We start from the raw sequence: 20,832 nt of genomic DNA on the forward strand, positions 1-20,832 counted from the left end.
CTTGTTCACTGTTTCTAAAAAACTGAGCTTAATTTGTGTTCCCCAAAACTGACACTGCTCTTAAGTAAAAAGCCAACACAGAGCTTCCCTGCCCTTTTGACCACTAACTAAACAAGACAGTCAATGAAATACACTCTCCTAGATCGTGAATCAATACCATTGTAACTAATGCTGCATACCAAATCAGGGAAAGAAAAGAAAACTTATCAAACAGAAAACAATCTGAAACGTGTTAAAAAAGGAGGTCATCAAGAAATTAGGGGGATGGGGGCACCTGGGTGGCTCAGTCAGTAAGCAGCCAACTCTTGGCTTTGGCTTGGGTCATGACCTCGGGGTCTTGGGATGAAGACTCACATCAAGCTCCACGTTCAGCTGCGAGTCTGCTTGAGATTCTCTCTCCATCCCTCTCCCTTTGCACCCCCCCCCCCCCCCGCCGCTGCTCACTCTCTCTCACGCTCTCTCTCTTTAAAAATATATAAATAGGGGCACCTGGGTGGCTCAGTCGTTAAATGTCTGCCTTCGGCTCAGATCATGATCCCAGGGTCCTGGCATCGAGCCCCGCATCAGGCTCCCCTGCTCCGCAGGAAGCCTGCTTCTCCCTCTCCCACTCCCCCTGCTTGTGTCCCCTCTCTCGCTGTGTAGAGTATCTGTGTAGAGTATCTGTCAAATAAATAAAATCTTTTAAAACAATAAAAATATATAAATCTTAAAAAAAAACACTGGAGGGATGACGGTGCAAACTGTTCTTTATAAAAGCCTCCCTGAAAAATGTCTCTGTACATTATTATACTTTAAGCAAGGTCATCATCAGACATGGGTCATGCCATGTCTGGACCAACTTCCAAGCTCTGCCTTCTTTCCTCTTCTTCTTCCCCCCTCTGCACATTCCTCAGGCTCAGATGGCTGGGACAGCTGGAGAGCAGGGTGTGCTTAGCTGACTTAGCTTGCAAGACTCTGTCGGAGAGTTTAAGCATGTGTACAACACACACACAACAGACTAACAAAGGCATCCATGAAGAAATATGCACTGGAGGAATGCTGGTGGAAGGGCTTTTGAAAGAATTTCTACCTGTATGTCAATCCACCTCTTATCCTCAAACTCACCTTCTCTCTCTGTATGCCATGCCCCTGCCTTAGTTAAGCTCTGCTCATCTCTCTCTCCTGGGGCTTCTGTGGTAGTCTCCTCCCCTCCATTCAAACACCACGTCCACCTCCACACAGCTACCAGGAGAGGTCCTTAAAATCCTAACGAATGTGGTCCTTCTGTGCAGCCCAGGCCAAACTCCTTCCCCCAGCAGCCAAAAGGCCTCCAGTCCCCCTGCCCTGCCTCATTTCATGATAGACCAGTCACACCCACACTCCATTTAGAACTTGAAAGTGTCTAATAAGGACTTTTCATCAACTCAATACCCCTCCTTGCACCCACCCACTTAACAATCATACCCTAATATGTAGCTCAAGGACTCGCTGTTCTATCAGGCCTTTCCTGAATCAACACAGATCCAGACAAAACCAACCATTCCTTCTCTTCTCAGGCTCTCACTGTACCTTGTACTCACTTTTCGTAAAATACCTGTAACCCCTAAGTGTACTTACACCTTACACATTCATCTCGACCTGTAGATGGCAAGCCTCTTAAAGGCAGTATCTCATCTTGTCATTTTATCCTCATTGTCTAGAGCACAGTATGGACTTTCTATCTAAATCCACACTTCCAGTTAAGGACAACACGCACGGAAGAGGAAACAGAAGGGCTGAAGGAAAACAGCCTACATAACAGGAATCAAAGAGATCCAAGTGAGGAACAGATATGAAAGGGATGGAGTTTGAAGAATGACAGTGGAAAGCAAGTTACTTTTTAGATTCTTGAGATAATTTTTTGTGTAATTCTTATAGTTTAGGGTTCTTAGGAAGCTATTAAAATATCTGTGTGTCTCAGGGACTTCAGGGCCTGAAGTGGAAAAAAAGGTCCCAGGGGAGCCTGGCTGACTCAGGCGGTGGAGCATGCGACTCTTGATCTCGGGGTCGTGAGTTCGAGCCCCATGTTGGGTGAGAGATTACTGTAAAAAAAATAAAATCTTGGGGCGCCTGGGTGGCTCAGTCGGTTGGGCATCCGCCTTCAGCTCGGGTCATGATCCCGGGGCTCTGGAATTGAGCCTCACGTCGGGCTCCCTGCTCAGCAGGAAGCCTGCTTCTCCCTCTCCCCCTGCTCATGCTTGCTCTGTCTCTCTCTCTCTCTCTCGTCAAATGAATAAATCTTTTTTTAAAAAATTAAAAAATAAAATCTTTTTTAAAAAAAGAAAAAAGGTCCCCAGAAACACTAAGAAATAAACAGAGCAGGGTAAAAGGGTGCCTTAGCACAACCCCTCCGCATGTGCTTAAATACATCAGGAGAAGTGCTTGTTTGAGTGTAGTTAACTAGCTGACAGTGTGGCCTCAGCTTCTAATTGTACAAGTTTCCTAGCAATACCTGTACATTTCTGCCTCCTTCACCTTTATATACACAAGCAACTCCATCTGCAGCATCACTGTGGGCTTCCTCCTCAGTTAATAAGCACCGTTCACTTCTGGAGCAGCTGTCTTCTTTTCTACTTACCCTATCTCCATGGATGGATCATACAACTGCACACAAGTTTGGCAAAATATGACCACAACTGCAAACGAAAGTTACTCTCCACTAATTCATGGATATTTCAAAATCTATCATGATTATTTCAAAAGATGAAACACATTTCCAAAGTTGTCAACCCTTCTTCTATTATCTTGTTCAGTGGTTCTTCTAATAAAAAGATTAAAAAAAAAAAACAAAACTAAAATACGTTTAAATTTTTTTTAATTTTTTAAAGGAATTCAGGGTCTTTTTTTTAAATATTTATTTATTTGAGAGAGAGAGTGTGTGTGCAAGTGGGGGAAGGGGCAGAGGGAGAGAATCTCAAGCAGACTTCCCGCTGAGCAAGGAGCCCACCATGGGGCTCTATCTAATGACCCTGAGATCATGACCTGAGCCGAAACCAAGAATCGGAGGCTTAACACTGAGTCACCCAGGTGCCCCTTAATTTTTTTTTTTTTTAATCGCTCTCTACACCCAGTGTGGGCTTGAACACAACCCAGAGATCAAGAGTCGCACACTCCACACTGAGCCAGACAGGCGCCCCTATAAATACATTTTAGAACATATTAACACCACAATCAAAAATGGCTTAAACCCCCACCTGGAAAAACACAATGGTAACTAACATATGCACTGTGCTTTGTGGCTGACAAGCACTCCTGACTGCATCAAGGAATGAACTTCCAAGTAGCCAATTCAGTGGGGAAGCTGGAAAAAAAAAAAAAAAAGAGGTGCTAATGACGTGCTTAATCCATATGCTGATAACCAATGAGCCCTGAATGGGCTACAGCACACAGAAGGTCCAATGACCTTGTCAGATGATAGATAAGCTAAACAGCATAAATTGCCTTCGTTTGCAGGGCTCTTAGATGGAATGGGCCTCGAAGAAAACGTCAGATCTGGGAACAACCCTCACTTTATTTTCAAAATCCAAATCAATATGTCTGGGTGTGCTGCCACCCTCAGAACTCGCCAGTCTTTATTGAACTAAGCCTTTCAGAAACTCTACAAGTATCAAACTCAGAAGAAGACACAAGGAACTGCACTTCTGATCAGCATGTGGCGCTCCTTTGCCACTACGCCCAGGAGCTAACATATTCCTGGGTGTGGGACTGCTGAACCAACTCAGTCAAAATATTTAGTAGTGGGATATATATATTTAAATGTTTGATAACTCTAAATCAGTGGTGCTTAAATATCACTGAGCGCCAAAACCACCTAGGAATCTTGTTTAAAATGCAGGGTTCCTGGTGCCATCTCCAAAAATCGTCATTTGTAACCTACTGCCCAGGCGACTGAGTCTAAAGTAGGTGCTCTCTGGGCTACACTTGGAAAATTACTGTTAGAGGCTGTCAGAAAAGCATCTACAAAACATGATTTCCTAGCTTTCTCAATCCCATATTAGAATGTGGCCAGAAAGAATAATCAACCAGCATCTGTGTGTATAGGGACTTCACACAGGTCACCCAAGCCCACATTAAGTGCAGAGTGGCTGCATTAGGCTGCAAAGAAATTTCAATATTCTTTTATTTCTGCAAACAACATGAACTTAGGCCAAAAGTAGGATAAGACCCAGGAAAAGTCAAATCTGAAAGACTTAAAAAAATCACTACAGCTGTCATGTTACACTATCTGCTGTATGAGAGTAAACCTACCCCCAACCCTTCTGATCTAATTATAGATTCTACTTCTCGCAGGGCGTCTTCTGTGTCTGATGAAAGCTGAGCTGTGAAATAACTGAGGTCAGGATTTGGAGATTTGGTGCAGCAAACTTCCTCATAAAAATGGCATGAATGGCCCTCTTACTGTTGTTACATATTAAATCTTATTTGATCGATTTTACTGTATTCCAAATTACGAACATAAGGTAGAAGGTTCTAATTATAGTCTTATTGATTCGTCATTAAGTTTTAATCAAGGTGCTGGTACAGGGAATGGTTATTAGGGCAGGGTGCTTTTGTTTCTCTTTTATATACTTAGAGTTGCTACAACAAAGTCATTGTGGACACAGTGGATACCAACAAAATGTGTTCTTGTTTCTAAGAAACCTATTTGCAATGTAACAATCTTCTATCAAAGTAAATGTTACAGAACAGTGACCCAACTGAACTATTTATTTTCTCTGTGTCTCTATACCTTTCTGAATATTGACAGCTATGGATGTTTTTGTTCTTCACTCCTTTTTATTCTACCCATGAAAATTTGTTTCTCCTAAATTCACCCATTTCTTTCTCTTACTTTTAGCAACCACACCTGTATGAATCGGAAACCAAGTTTATGCTCCATGAAACTGAAACAAGTTACTAAAATCGGAAGGCAGCATATACATTTCTCAAACATTTATTGAGAAAACAGATACTAAATGGCTTTGGAAAGTTTTTTTTTTTTTTTTTTTTTAAGAACATGCAAAGACAGAGGCACCTAGGTGGTTCAGTCGGTTAAGCATCTGCCTTTGGCTGAGGTCATGATTCCAGGGTCCTGGGGATCAAGCCCTACTTCAGGCTCCCTGCTCAGTAAGGAGTCTGCTTCTCCCTCTCCCTCTGCCCCACTCGCCCAACCCCGACCCCGGCCCGTGCGCTAATAAATAAATAAAATCTTAAAAAAACAAACAAAAAAGTACAAAAAGATAACTGGAGCATCAGAACCAACATTTCCACAAACTCAAAATTTTTTCAACATATGACACTGTAACTAAATTTAAAATCAATCAAATGTCAACATCAAGATATGTTTCACCTGTGAAGTCATTCTATGTACCCGCTACTGATCACTTTTTTTTTTAAAGTTCACCAGGCATCACAGGAACTATAAAAAGGCATCTGACATTAGGCCTTACCACCTAAGGGACCATGGAAATCCTAAGAGACACAATAAAAATACAACTGTCCCAGAACTGTTTATCTCCAGTGTTACAGACACTTGTTTTCTAGCTCACATCCACCTACACCACCTCCTACATCCAAGAGTTCACACACACACAATAAAACGATAAAGGCTTCAGTATTTTTTAAATGTCCATTATAGTATTAGAATATACAGTATTTTCTAGATATGAAAAGATGTATCATTAACATGATTAATCTAACAACCATTATTTACCCTAATTATATGTCACTTTTTATATTCTTTATAAGTCTAAAAGACAGAAAGTGTTTAAATTGAAGAAAGCCTATCCTTCAACATGGCAAACCAGCTTTCAGGCAAGATGGCCCTATGTGAAATGAAATAAGAGGCCAAATTCTTTTTGCTGCCTCTTCTCGGCAACATACTATAAAATATAAACCAAATATTGAATGTATGACAATATTTAAACTTAGAGCAACATGCAATTCTAAAATAATGAGAGGCAAGAGTTGGTCACAAGGACAGACGTTCACAACCTGAGAGACACTGAAACTCTCACAACTTGTTATTCTTTAATATATATACTCAAAAAATACTACATGTAACAAGGTTCTAAAGCCAGAACATAATCACAAAACAAAGAAAAAAAAACTAAACCTAGGCTAATAGGTTAAAGGATTGTTTTTAAATTAAGTATAAATTGCTTTTAAATTGCAGTTTAAGCTAATTTTCCAGTACAATTCAAGCCCAGGAGTCCTTACTTCGGGTAAGAGTAGAAGGAATGAAAATGTCCAGAAATTCTATGCAAAATGTCCATGTATTCAATTTCTTGCAGAGACAGCCACAGGTTTCATTAGATTACTAAAGGGGTCCATGGCTCATGAAATAATTACCACTTGCCACTCAGAAACTAATACACTGCTAGTCCCATCACTTTTCTAACTTCAGTAAATCATGAAGGCAATTAAAAAAAAAAAAATCCAGAGTTAACTTGGGTTCTGAAAAATAATTTTTAAAACAATGTCAAAGGAAGTTTTATAAAAGCCACTAGTGAATTTAATGTTTCTCGGGCTAAGTTCAACACTCTTCAAGGAACAGATTTCTTAGATTAAGAATTCACTTTACAGTGAAATCTTGCCATTTCCAACAACCTGGATGGATCTAAAAAGTATATGATTTCCCGCCTATGTGGAATTTAAGAAACAAAGTAAAGAGAGAGAGAGACAAACCAAAAAACAGACTCTTAACTACAGAGAGCAAATGGATGGCTACCAGAGGGAAGGTGGGGGGGGGGATGGGTAAAATAGGTGATGGGGATTAAGAGTACACTTATCACAGTGAACACCGAGTAATGTATAGAATTATTGAATCACTGTATTATACACCTGAAACTAATATGACACTGTATGTTAACTATACTAGAATTAGAATTCTTTAAAAAAATTCATTTTACAATAATGGAAAAGTAGAGGGTTTTATATATCCCAGATACAAAAAATAAATACATTTTTAAGACACAAAAATACCAAAGAGCGGAGATCATCTTTTGTCTTTATCAAACATCATAGCCACAACAATTCATATTATCACACAGAGTGACATTGCTTTTCTGTATAATAGACTATTTCCTCCATAATTCCTTTTCTCCTGGACTTCCCAGATATAATCTGATATGTTTTCATCAACTAAAATGATATAATTAACTTAACGGCATTTCTTTAAAATAACTTTCTTTTAAAATATCTTACCACTTCCCAACTCCTGCTATGAGACGTTTTACCTTGATACCAAAACCAGCAAGACACAAAAAAGAGTTAACTATACACTCGCATCTCTTATGAATAAAGAAGCAGAAGTCCTCAACAAAATACTAGTAAACAAAACCTAGCACTAAGTAAAAAGTATTATATACCATGATCAAGTGAGATTTATCCCAGTAACGCATGAGTGGTTTAATGTTTGAAAATCAATTAATGTAACACACCATATCAACAAAATAAAAAACAAAAGTCTCATGATTATCTCAATAGATGAACAGAAACATGGACAAAATTCAACCTTCATAGTGTAAAAAAAAAAAAATTCACCCAACAAACTATCCAATTTGATAAAGGATATCTATGGAAACCTCACAGCTAACAGCATACTTAATTAGTGAAACATCAAATGCCTTCTCCCTGAGATCAGAAAAAACGGAAGGGGCGCACTCCCGCCACTCCTATTCTACACTACTAGAGCTTCTAGCCTGGTCAATTAGGCAAGAAAAATGAAATAGAAGGCATAGAGAATGAAAAGAAAGAAGTATAACTACCTCTATTTGCAGGGGATATGATCTCGTGTATAGAAAATCCTAAGGAATCCACTAAACAGCTTTAGAACTGATTGATTAATGAGTTCTGCAAAGTTGTAGGATACAAGATCAATATATGAAAATGAATTCATTTCTATAAGTACCAATGAACTGAAAATGAAATTTTTAAAAATTTCCATTTAGAACTGCACCAGAAAAAGAATAAATTAGCAAGAGAAGTGTAAAACTTATACTCTGAAACTACAAAACACTGTTGAAAAAAATTCAATAATACCTAAGTAAATGGAAAAATATCACCTATTTATAGATCAGAAAATTTAGTATTTTTAAGACAGCAACAGTTTCCTAATTGATTTACAGATTCAATGTGATCCCTACCAAAATCTAAGTTGCCTTTTTTATAAAATTGACAAGCTGATTCTAAAATTCACAAGAAAATGCACGAGACCTGGACTAGGCAAAACAATCTTGACAGAGAAGAACAAAGTTGGAAGACTCGCACTTACTGATTTCAAAACTTACCGCAAAGCTGCAATAATCAAGACTGTGTGGTACCAGCACAAGGACAGACATGGAGATCAACAGAATAGAACTGAGAAAATGGACTGCCTGTCTTGTCACTGCTTTCCAATTTTCCTCCATTATAATCAGACACCAAATGATCTGTATAACATTGTCTCTACACAACACTAAGTTGAAATTCACTTTGTTGTACTACATTTTTATTAATGTTCCAAGTATGCTAGAAAAAAACGAATAATCTTCAACTGTCAGGTGCAGAGCTCCATACATATCCATTAGGCCAACCTGTCATTTTCTTATTCACATCTTCTATGGTCTCAATAAATGTTTCTGCCTGCCTGGTCTTAAGACTTACAGATAGAAGTTTATCTCCAACAAAGATTATAGTTTTGGTGGGTGGGGGGATGGGTGAAATAGGTGATGGGGATTAAAGGGTACACTTATCATGATGGAAGAAAAATTAAATTTAAAAAAATTACATTTCTATTCATTTCTCCTTGTACTTCTGGCAATCTCTCCTTTATAATTTGAGACTATATTATTTAGTCCAGGTTCAGTTTTATTACATGTCCCAAGAGCATTGTTCCTTGTATCACTGTACAATAGTCTCTTTGTTTTTTGGCTTTCAGTGGCTTTTTTTGCCTGATACTGACATTACTTTATCAGCTCTTTTTCAGTTTGTATTTCTGTATCAGCTTGGGTTTATCAGACAACTGGAACCACTATACGTGATAAGAATAAAGAGTACAGATGTGAACAGTAATTGAGGGAGCTAATTAAGCAGGTTATGTAGAATGGTTGATTCTGCATCTAGTGTTAGGACAGAAATCAGAGGGCAGGGGATGGGCAAGGGTGAAATGGCGAAGAGCAAGGATAAACTGATCCTGTTTCTCACCAACCTCAATGACGTGGGTGACCTATAGTATAAGCTAGCATTCTTCACAGCAGAGCCCACATATCTAAGAATTTAGAAAAGCTGAAGGAGATGATCCAGTAGGAAGTGGAGAGGCTGTAGACCAGAGATGAGGTGTACGAACTGCAACAGTGCCTGACTCCAACACCAATCAGCCCAACAACTGCTTCACTTCTACGTCACAAATGTTGTATCAGTTTCTCTTGTAGCCAGCATAACCTGGAACCATCCTGGAAAGGGAGTTCTAGGAAATGGAGTTCCAGCTCAGTTATGCTGACACAATACAAAGCCACCACAATGTGCATGGGTATCTATTTCCATCTCCTTAATTTTCTTTCTGTAAAATAATGTTTTAAGTATGTCTCTTGAAAATAGCACATTGCTGTACATGTTAAGAAAAAAAAAAAAGAAGATAGCAGGAGGCGAAGAATGAAGGGGGGGAAATCAGAGGGGGAGACGAACCATGAGAGACGATGGAATCTGAAAAACAAACTGAGGGTTCTAGAGGGGAGGAGGGTGGGAGGATGGGCTAGCCTGGTGATGGGTATTAAAGAGGGCATGTTCTGCATGGAGCACTGGGTGTTATGCACAAACAATGAATCATGGAACACTGCATCAAAAACTGATGATGTAATGTATGGTGATTAACATAACAATAAAAAATTTTAAAAAGAAAAGAAAATAGCACATTGCTGGATTTTTCTTTCATCCTATCTAGACTCTATCTTTTAACTATCATGTTTAATCCATTTACATTTATTGGTGTTTATGACTTTCATAACTTAAAAGAATTGTCTTTTAAAAATGAAATAATCATCTGTACCAGAGATACATGCATGATTTGCACTCCTTAAATATTTTATATGCATAACTTGTTACTTACCACTTCTCCAGCAGAGGCAGCCAACATATGCTTCACAGGCATTAAATATGAAGATGAATCAGTGTGCCACAACCATTTCACATATTCATAGGTGATAAAAAAAGCAGCAGCTGAAATTTAAAACAAACCAGTCTTTCACAAAGTTTAAATATATATTCAAACTGTTTAGAAATGTTTCTCAAAAAAAATTACAACTATTAAATTGTGAGGTAAGAGATAGAGAAAATAGTTGAACACATACTCTTCCTCCCTGCCCCACTCTTGTAGAATTTACGGAGTCCATGTTATATGCCCAAACCTGGACTTACAAAAATGCAAAAGACATGATCCCAGCCCTGAGGGAGCCTAACAGCTAACCTAACATTCACCATTTTGTATTAATAAGTCACTTGACATTTTTTAGTAAACATTCTAGAATAAGATACGAATTTCTGTGATCCAAATTATCTTTACATACAATAAAACAATCCACTACACTGATTCATAGACAGGTTAAAACTGAAAAATATGCTTTAAATAAAACATCTATTTGATAATGTTTTATTGCTGTTCACTCAAACTAACTATGGCTACCTTTTACTATATCATGTCACCTTTACATCAAGGAAATAATCAACTGTCTAATTACAACTGGAAATCAAAATCTCAAAAAGCTACCCCTATCACCATGAACTAATCTTAACTGCACAAAAGGGCTTTTAAAACCTGCCATGTACTGTTAATCAAAAGATGTTTATCACTTCCACAAAAAACTAAGGCATGAAAGATAAATGAATGACAAATTCATCTTTTGAAGGACACTTGAACAAAATCACATTAAAGTCTAAAACACTCAGAAAAAGAGCTTCATAGTGAAAATCAGTTTTCAACAGTTAAAGTCAACAAGCTTTTCAACTCTCCTCAGGCTGCTAACAAATATAAACACCGGGCCAAATGAGGACTCTTGTCCCTGAAGGAGTAATGACCAGTACAAACAGTTTTACATAACTTACATAGGTCCCTATTCCCACAGTGGTTCTCAATAAGGCTTTCCCTATTTCAGCACACTCACTAAATGTACAGCTAGAATATCCATAACCAATTTCAGCAGTAAGTTCCACCTGCTACACATTTCACCCTCCCACCCCATCCCCAGGGAAAGGAGAAAGTGCTACAAGTTTCTAGGTTTTCCTGGTTAACCACCTCAACCTGTTCAGACAGTATTGCTACTTTTGTGATAGACAAAATATTTTAGAAATGTAAATCCTAGGGGCACCTGGGTGCATCTGACTCTTGATCTCAGCTCAGGTCTTGATCTCAAAGTCAAGAGTTCAAGCCCCACTTTGTACTCCAACCTGGGTGTGGAGCCCACTTAAAAACAAAAAACAAAAAACAAAATGAAATGTAAATCCCCAAATTCTCCAAGGTGACACCCAAGAAAATGCCACTAATTGGAAATGATGTCACAAGGTTCCAAGTGAGGCTCTGGACAAGTTACAACAAAGAACAGGAATTGGACTGATACCTACCGTCTCTTCTAGCTCTATATTATTTTTTTTGTAAAGATTTTATTTATTTATTTGACAGAGAAAGCACAAGCCAGGCGGAGCTGCAGGCAGAGGGAGAGGGAGAAGAAGGCTCCCTGCTGAGCAGAGAGACTGACGCAGGGCTCGATCCCAAGACCCTGGGATCGTGACCCAAGCCAAAGGCAGATGCTTAACAGACTGAGCCACCAGGCGCCCCTCTTCCAGTTCTTTAAAAACAAAAACCTATGCTTTTTCTACATTCCCTTCTAAATAAAGTAAAGATCCTGAATAGGGGTCTGCTGTCTCCTCTTTCAACGCTCAGTCCCCTTCTTCCCCAACTCTTCACCCCCACAGAATACTGCAGTCCGCCCTTATCCACAGGGTATTTGTTCAAGAACCCCAGTGCATGACTGAAATGATGGATAGTACCAGACCCTATATATACAATTTTTTCCTATACATACATATCTGTGCTAAAGTTTAATTTCTCAATTAGGCAAAGTAAGAGATGAACAACAATAAATAAAATAGAACTGTAACAGTACACTGTAATAAAAGTATGTGAATGTGGTCTCTCTCTCTCAAAAATACCTACACTGTGCTCACCCTTTTCCTTGTGATCATGTGAGATGATAAAATGCCTACGTGATGAGATGCAGGAAGATGAATGATGTAGGCACGTGATGTAGCATTAGGCTACTATTGACCTTCTGCTGATGGATTAGAAGGAGCAACATCTGCTTCTGGACCACAGTTCACCATGGGTAACTGAACCACTGCAAGCAAAACCACGGATAAGGGGGGACCACTGTATGTTCTCAGAAAAGTCTACAGCCACTGAATGCTACATTAGTGTACTAGAACTTTAACAAACAGTAAAAGAAAAAAAAGGTGCCACACAGAAAACTTCTATTCACCAAAAATTCACAGAAAAACAAAAAGGCCATTTCTGAACCACAGGCACTTTGACTGACTACCCAGTATCACCCATCCACTGATGTTCTGTGGATAGCGAAAAACAAGAGTAAGTATGGCAAGAAAAACATTTTCTCACACATGCAGAAGTTCAAAACCCACATGTACGTAAAGCCCTGCTGGCAAGAATCTAAAATAGTCCTGGGTGAGCCTAAACGCACCATGTTCTCCATAGACTATTGCTAATACTACCGTCTACCAACACTGATTCCTCTGTGCAATTTGTAAGAGAAAAAGAACTTTTAGAACAATGAAAGACATACCATAAGAGATTTTTTTTTTTTTAAACTCCAATGCCCAGGCCACACCTCAGACCAATGAAATCACATCTTTGAAAGTGGGACATACGCATCGGTACTTTTTTAACCTCGTCAAGTGATTGCACTGTGGTCAAGTTTAGGAATGGCTGCATCTCTCCCACATAGAGAACTACACCTGACAGGGAGTGGGGGCTCAATAATAACTTGTTACAATCAATTACTAAAAGTATTAGGACAAATGAAAATTGAAGGATAGCCTCAAAGACAGTTTGCCGTTTTAAGGGCTGCTGGGGGAGGGAGAAGAAGAAAGAGAGAACCAAAGGACCAAAACACTCTTTTCTCTCTGCACTACCAATCTTTATGTGAATACTATGCTCCGGATGAACACAGATGAACATGAAAGAACTTCTCATGAATTATCCTGAGAAAAAACTCCAGAGTTTAAGAATCTCCTAGAGCAGAGGTTCTAAAATTGCGTGTGTGTGTGTGTATGTGTGTGTATGTGGTGGTGGTAGTTTTGTTCGCTTGGTTTGCTACTGAGTGCCACTGAAAGCATCAGGAAACAAAATGAGGTAAGTATCTGAAAAAAAGCACACCGAAAAGTGGATTAAATAAAAAGATTATACTGATTACAAAATAAGAGGACCATAAAGCACATAATGCGACTCCAAACCTACAACAAAAGCAAGACACTCGAAGGAGAGCATACAGGAGGAGGTTAGTGGGAGTTGGATGCATCATCTAAGAGCAATTTAGCTAAGACAGAAAAGGTTCAAGGCCTCTCAGGTTCACGTGCTCCAAAAGAATCTCCAAGGCAGCAGTTATTAAACTCGGCCTCACGCTGGAATCACCTAGGAAGCGACTAAACCCCCCGATACCCCGGCAAAGCCAGACCGATTAAACTTATGGAGGCAACACAGTATCAGTATTTTTTAAAGCTTCCCAAGAGATTCCAATGTGTGGGCAAAGGTGAGAACCACTGCTCTGAGGTATAACAACCAGTATTAGAGTAACATTTTCCAGATTCTAACTGGGAATTTTAACAAGAAAAACCATTTAGAAAGACTGCTCATATTCTATTACAAATATAGTGGAATGGGATCTCTAGCACTAGCGGATTCAAAAGCAGCAGGTTAATGAGTAGAAAACAAATTCAAGAGATAAGCTACAACACATGAGCAATTCTACACGGGGTAACACCATATACCATCCTGAAAATAAATCTCATTATTTTGGTTTTCTAGCGGTGAGAATATCAATATAATTTTTACCATTAGGAAAGGATCCAATAGCAGCAGAAGGAACGCCAGCATAGATTCCACGAAAACCACCAGCCTTATTAAATCCTTGTGGACTCTGAAGCCTGGTTTTAATGGTATCCAGAGGAAATAGTATCAAGTCAACAGCAACACCTGCTACCCCACCAGCCTTTAAAAAGAAAAGGAAAGAAGGTTACAATCAAATAAGCTCTCTGCCATTTGGGGGTAGGGATAAGAAAAAGGTAATCTTTAAAGCATATTTCTCATACCTATCAGTCCACAGCTTATCCGGCATAGTCAAAGGACCTTCTATCTAAATTTATAGATTTTCCTGGAGAAATAACCATTGTTGTGCTATATTCTAAAATTGTAATTTTTTAAATAAATTTTTATTTTAAAAATGAATTTTAAATTCATTTTTAATACTTCCACATGGCTTAAAAGTCAACAAGCAATCTCAGAAAGGTTAAGAGTTCAAAGTCTCTTTCCCTGGTCTAATAACTCAGGTAACCACTTCTGGTTGCTTACTGTATCCTTCTGAAGTTACTCTGGGCATATATAAGCAAATATGAATACGTACTTTATTTTCCTTTTAAAAAAAAAAGGTATATACAATATGCACTGTGCTGCACCTTGCTTTTATCACTTAATTTATCTTGCTGATCTTTCCATATCAGACCAAATGTTATATTTTTATCTTTTCAACAAATGAGTAGTAAAACACTTGAAGTAAGACCGTTTGGGGGGGAGACTTCTATTTTGAAATAGGTAATGGTCCTTGGGAATCCAGATCTGTATTTTAAGATTCATACATCTAAGGATTCTTGTAGTATTCGCTCTCCATTGTGTTTATTTTAAAATTCCTTGATAATTTTTAAATTAAGTAAAAAAAAAATGGGGGGGGGAGAAAAGCTAAGTTCCCAGAGCATATTAAAACCTGGCCCCAGCTAGTCTTCTCCCAAAAGACATCACGTTGCTTTGGAGAAGCTGCATTCTAAAAACTACAGTAGAGCCTATGTAGAATATTTTTAAACTGGTTACAACTTAGGCAAAGCAAAAAAATTCAGGAAAAATTTTCAGAAAAATATGAACTCAAGAACAGTGTCAAAGAAAGCTCAATACACAAAGTCTAAAAGGCACCATTTAAAAATGTGAATCAAAACCAGTTGGCCATGAGCAGACAGAAGAATTACAAAGACTCTCGATATGCTTGCTACATAGTAATTTTTAAAAATGAATCATTAACTTTTCTCATCTTTTGGATTTTGAACATGAATATATTACCTATTCAAAAGGTAGAAATATATATATTAAAACTATATATTAAAAACTAAGATATAGAAAAAGAAAAATCAGCATTATTCAAACATACAGGCAAAGTTCAAAATGATGAGTTGTTTCCATCCTTTGGGGACACAAAATGCTCAGGTGGTACAAAGCTTAGTACATAGCAAACACACTGCTCTACTTACCACTCACCATAAAACCATTTTAAGAGTTCATGGCAAAAATGAAATTACTCTGATGAGAAATCCAGTAATGAACTAGGAGAGGTAAATTATTAAAAATTCTTTTAATAGAAACAGGAAAGTACATTACCATAAATATTAATACCGTACTATATGATCAGCCTGAGAGACATGACAGAACCTCAAAGACCACGAAGTTCTACTCTGCAAATGATCTAAAGAGATGTCACCAAAACAACCTAGACATGTGCCAGAATTAAACCACAAGAGGCAGTAAAAGACTGACAAGTAACTGGGATTTCTTTCTGGAAATAAAGGCGGCCTTTTCTAAGTCACAAGAATATGTTCCTAAGTAATGTACGAAAGTAAAAAAAGAGCCAACTTTTTCCAACATTCTTCTCAATTATTTTTAAAGGATTTTGTAAAATTCAGTACATAAATAAAATATTACACCTGCCTCATCATTTTCTCAAAACACAAGGAAAACAAAAATACCACTGGGAATGTCTAATAGAACTAGATTCTTTACAAACATGCTGCATTTCACTGTAATTTTCTCTTTAATCTTAGGAGAGAACTCAGAGAGATGCTTGCTATCTACTGCTAAATTTTAATCAATAAGTTAATTAGTCTTTTAATTTGGCTACTTTGCATGCATTGATTCTCTAACCCTTCTTTCATCAGAATTCTTACCTTCAGAGAATAAAATAACCAGATTCAATCTGTTTATCTAGTAAAACACAAATCAGAAGTTACTAATTGCTTTTGCAGATCTCAAACTTCTGTAACTCAAATGTCATTTAAATTCATGAGACTGAAAAAAAAAAAACAGCTAACAGAGAATAGGAAAAAGAAAAAAATACCGATATATTTAGCCACACAGCAACATATTTAAGATTTAAACAGAAACTCCTGGGAGTGCTTATAATTTTACATTAATACTGTTTTGCACATAATTATGTTCAAAATGCCCAAGCCAACATTAGTTGAATATAAGGAACTCCATCAAATTCCTTTATTCTTTAGTCTGAGAAATTTGTTTTATTTATGATCATTTATCAATAAGGTTATCAGACAGGGGCGCCTGAGTGGCTCAGTCAGTTAAGCATCTGGCTCTTGGTTTTGGCTCAGGTCATGATCTCATGGGTCATGGGATCAAGCCACATGTCAGGCTCTGGGCTGAACTTGGAGTCTGCTTCAGATTCTTTCTCCCTCTCCTTCCCCCTCTGTTCCTCCCTGATTGCATGCGTGCGCACACACTTTATCTCTGTCTCTCTCTCATCAGGCAAGATAAGTTTCAAGATTTGTGATCACTTACACTGAAAATGGTAGTTAAGAACTAGACAAAAATCCAAATATACAAAACATAACCCTGATAACCAGCAAGCCTTACTACAGAATAACAATTTATTGAGACCTTGATGTAAAATATGCCTCTGACTTAATAAATGTAAAGTGCTGGCAGGCTGTAGAGAGGAAGTAACAATGAGTGCTTTGAAATGACCCTGGGAGTTCAAATTCAAGACTGCATGCTATAAGACCTTTATTTTTCAAAAGGACGCTGGCACCAAAAAAAAAATAATCACTGCTGCTCCACTACAGAACAAAATCAAAGCTCCTGTTTAATTTAACTAAGCAAAATCATCACAGGCCACTGGCCTGAACGACAGCTAAGAACCAGTCAAACCCTTGACATGGCTTCCCTGAGGAACATCCCTCCTTGGTCTTCTCCACAACAAGGCAGCCACCGGTGACTGCCTCACAGACAAAGCCCGCCTCTGCTTACCTGCATACTTGTCTTCTTCCCCACCAAGATTCCCTCTCCTTCCAGTGCTCCTGACCCCTCCACACTAATGGCAGCATCAGCTTCAAGAAATGCCAATGTCAATTTCACCTTGCCACTCTCCAACCTGTAAATCTCCCAAACTTTCCAAAAGCCCTTAGGATAAAGAACAAAATCATAGTACAGCCTACAAGGCTCTGCAGTGCAGGACCCCATCTACCGCTCACCTCCACCGCCACTGCCCTCTTGCCACCTTGCTCTCTCTTCCTCCAAGTCACCTGACCTTCCTCATTTCTAGGACTGTGTACAGATGCTCCCTAATCTCCCAGTCTAGGTTTAAACCCTCTTGCTTGCACATGCTGATCACAATTTTAATTCTATAGTTGAGCATCTGACCATTTCTTCAACGTCTGTGCATCCCACCAAACTGTAAGATCCATACCTGTTTTGTTAACCAGCATGTTCCCAGCACCAGTACATAGGAGGCACTCAATAACTACTTAAAGAATGAATGAATCAATGACCCTAATAAAAAGTTACTACCTCTATGTTAGAAGTTACTACAAATCGGGCACCTGGGTGGCTCAGTCGGTTAAGCGACTGCCTTCGGCTCAGGTCATGATCCCAGGGTCCTGGGATCAAGTCCCACATCGGGCTCCCTGCTCTGAGGGGAGCCTGCTTCTCCCTCTCCCTCTCCCCCTCCCCCTGCTTGTGTTCCCTCTCTCGCTGTGTCTCTCTCTGTCAAATAAATAAATAAAATCTTAAAAAAGAAAAAAAGTTACTACAAATCAACCTTTAACAGGTACATCGAATTAAAAACAAATTGCAAAAACAGGACCATGCAATTCACAAAAAATATAAACAGCCAACAAAATTATGAATATATTGCTTCCCCATCATTAATGATCAAATAAAAACAAAATTTTTTCCCCATAAACCAGAAAAGGTTAAAAATAGTAAGAATAGTTATAGGCACTATTAAGGGAAACAAATTATTACACGCTCCTGAAGGACAATTAGGCAAAATGAAAATTTTAAATTATAAGGCCTTGATCCTGTGATTTTACTTCTAAACATTTCTTCCACAGAAGTAGTGCATAAATATACAAGATGGTTTACTGCAGCATTATTTGTAACAGTAAAAAACTGGAAATAAGAACGTCTGGGTGGCTCAGTCGGTTAAGAATCTGCCTTCGGCTCATGTCATGATCTCAGGGTCCTGGGATTGAGTCCCACATCCGGCTCCTTGCTCAGTGGGGAGCCTGCTCCTCCCTCTACCTGCCTCTCCCCCTGCTTGTGCGTGCTCTCTCTCTCTGACAAATAAATAAATAAAATCTTAAAAAAAACAAACTGGAAATAACCTAATGGTCCATCCTTGGGGACTTGTTAGATAAATTATGTTATCTCTGAGTAATGGATTGCTACACAGCCTTTAAAAGAATGAGGTCAATCTGAACACACTGGCACAGAAATATGTTATCTTTTTAAATTAATCAAAAAGCTATAGAATATATGCTGTATCATCTCACCTTTCAAAGAAATGTGTATTGATTTGTATATATGCATAACTAGAAGTCTGGAAGCATACACACTGAATTGCTATAAGTTATTGCCTCTATGGAAAGAAATTCAGGACGAGTAGCATTTTTACTATCTTACTAATTTTTGTACTGTTCCAGTTTTGTAGTGAGTAGTATAAACATAAAAAAGTAAAGCTTTTCAAAATGAATACCGCTCCACCAAAAAAAAAAAAAAAAAAAATCCTAATTCACTGGTTGCATGTGGTATATAGTAGGCACTTAATAGAAGGTAACTAAGAACCTCAACCCATGGACCCTAAACCACCTATCCAGCTTCATTTTGTATCCTCTTACAGACCATGAGCCTCACCCAATCTCACTGTTTCCTGAACATGTCCTAAAACTTCTCATTTCTGCCCTCTTGCTTAGGCTTTTCTTTCAGTGTGGAATGTCCTTCCCATGCCCTTTGTCTCCTATTGACAGCAGACCACCTAACTCCCCTGCCACCATACCTACATACATATATATATATACACATACACACCTGCCAAAATCCTGTCCACTGTTAAGGCTGTGACCAAAGGCCACATCCCCTCTCAAGTCCTTCCCAAGCTCCCAGTCAGAATTCAATGTTACTTCCTTGACTCCCCCATATAACTCCATTTATATTTCACTTTGGTACTAACTAACCATTATATCTGACCTGACATTAAGATCCTTTGGAATAGAAGCCACGTCTGTCACCTTTGTTCTAAATATCTAACCTGGAACCTCCTAAGTAGCAGGGCTTCTGCACCTGTTTGCTGGTTTGAATCAAATGGAAATGTGAGATGATGAGAAAACACTTTATAAAAAGATTAAATGTTCAGAAGACACACAGTCCATCACTCTTTAATTGCCCCTGTTGTGGTTTGCCAGAGCACTTGTGACCACGGAAAGCCAGTGCTACCTGTCTGCTACTTAGCATTCCACGTTTACACTGACAGATTTGTGGTCTACTTAGGATGACTTCTCCAGAAATTCTGTTTACCCTCTCCTCCTGATGGAAAAGGCTGTGTTGGCTCACTTTTGTTTAGTGAGGCTATTCTCAAGAACACAATAATGGTTCTAGAATTTGACTTGAGTATCCTTCCATTTCTCCAGAAATTCTTTCAGATTGATTGTCTAGATTTATTGTCTAAGAACATAGCTTTGACATCAGACAGACAGACCAGGCTTCAATCTCAACTGAGTCTCCTTAAGAAAGCTATTTCACCCTCTCTAGGCCTACACTTCTTCGTGGGGAAATAATAATACCTATACTTCATAGAGTTTTTCACAACGGAGGTTATATGAGAATTAAATACAATTAGTGAGCCCTTGTCTCCTTTCTACAGCAGACCACCTACTCCCCTGAAGTGCCAGTAAAAACTGCAAAATGCCAGCCTTAATCACTTATCAATAAACATGAATTATTTTTAGTATGTTACTATAAATATCCTTCAAAGTTTCCTGATGCAGTATTTCTGACATGACAATATTAAAGGCATGAAAAAGGCTTAATAGAGACTGAAGACTATGTTCATATATTAAATCTCATATGTTCGTATACAGAATACACAAATTCAAGTCTTTCATTAGTAATAATGAATTGCAATGTCTCCTCCAACTCTGCTCCCTGGACAAGAATCACCCACGGACACACTCCACATAAAGCCAAATCATGCAATGCATAGCAGGAACAATTCAGCACCAACTTAAACTTGAGGAATATTTATGTTCAAATTTCTTTGTGACCATTAGATTTGCACGTATGGGTTAATTTTTTAGAAGCAATGCAAAATTGTAACCACATGACTTGGGCTATGAAAAAACTGCAGAGACACAAGTTAAAGTGCTCAGGAAATGGTTACTTTTTAATCACTCCTTGCTACTACATAGCTAATTTTTGTTGCATTTTCTTTTTAATGTCTGCCTCCTATTTGACTGTAAACCCTG

At 38.4% G+C, this 20,832-nt stretch overlaps 1 protein-coding gene across 8 annotated transcripts in view; it reads right to left on the reverse strand.

Annotated features, from left to right (window-relative positions):
- Positions 1-20,832, reverse strand: part of SLC25A26 (solute carrier family 25 member 26) — a 135,125-nt gene that overhangs the window by 105,872 nt on the left and 8,421 nt on the right. For all 8 annotated transcript variants that reach the window (XR_010412230.1, XM_045862008.3, XM_064594009.1 and 5 more), the window contains exons 3-4: positions 14,096-14,252; positions 10,085-10,194 (exon numbers count right to left, since the gene is read on the reverse strand). Coding sequence is in view for 7 of the 8 variants with exons in the window: in XM_045862008.3 (XP_045717964.1) it covers positions 10,085-10,194; positions 14,096-14,252 (267 nt within the window). In the remaining variant the exon portion in view is untranslated. The remainder of the gene's footprint in view (positions 1-10,084; positions 10,195-14,095; positions 14,253-20,832) is intronic.

The sequence above is a fragment of the Mirounga angustirostris genome, unplaced genomic scaffold, assembly GCF_029215605.1.
Source record: "Mirounga angustirostris isolate CCGP_5_RB_7025 unplaced genomic scaffold, mMirAng1.0.hap1 SCAF_1, whole genome shotgun sequence".
NCBI lineage: Eukaryota > Metazoa > Chordata > Mammalia > Carnivora > Phocidae > Mirounga > Mirounga angustirostris.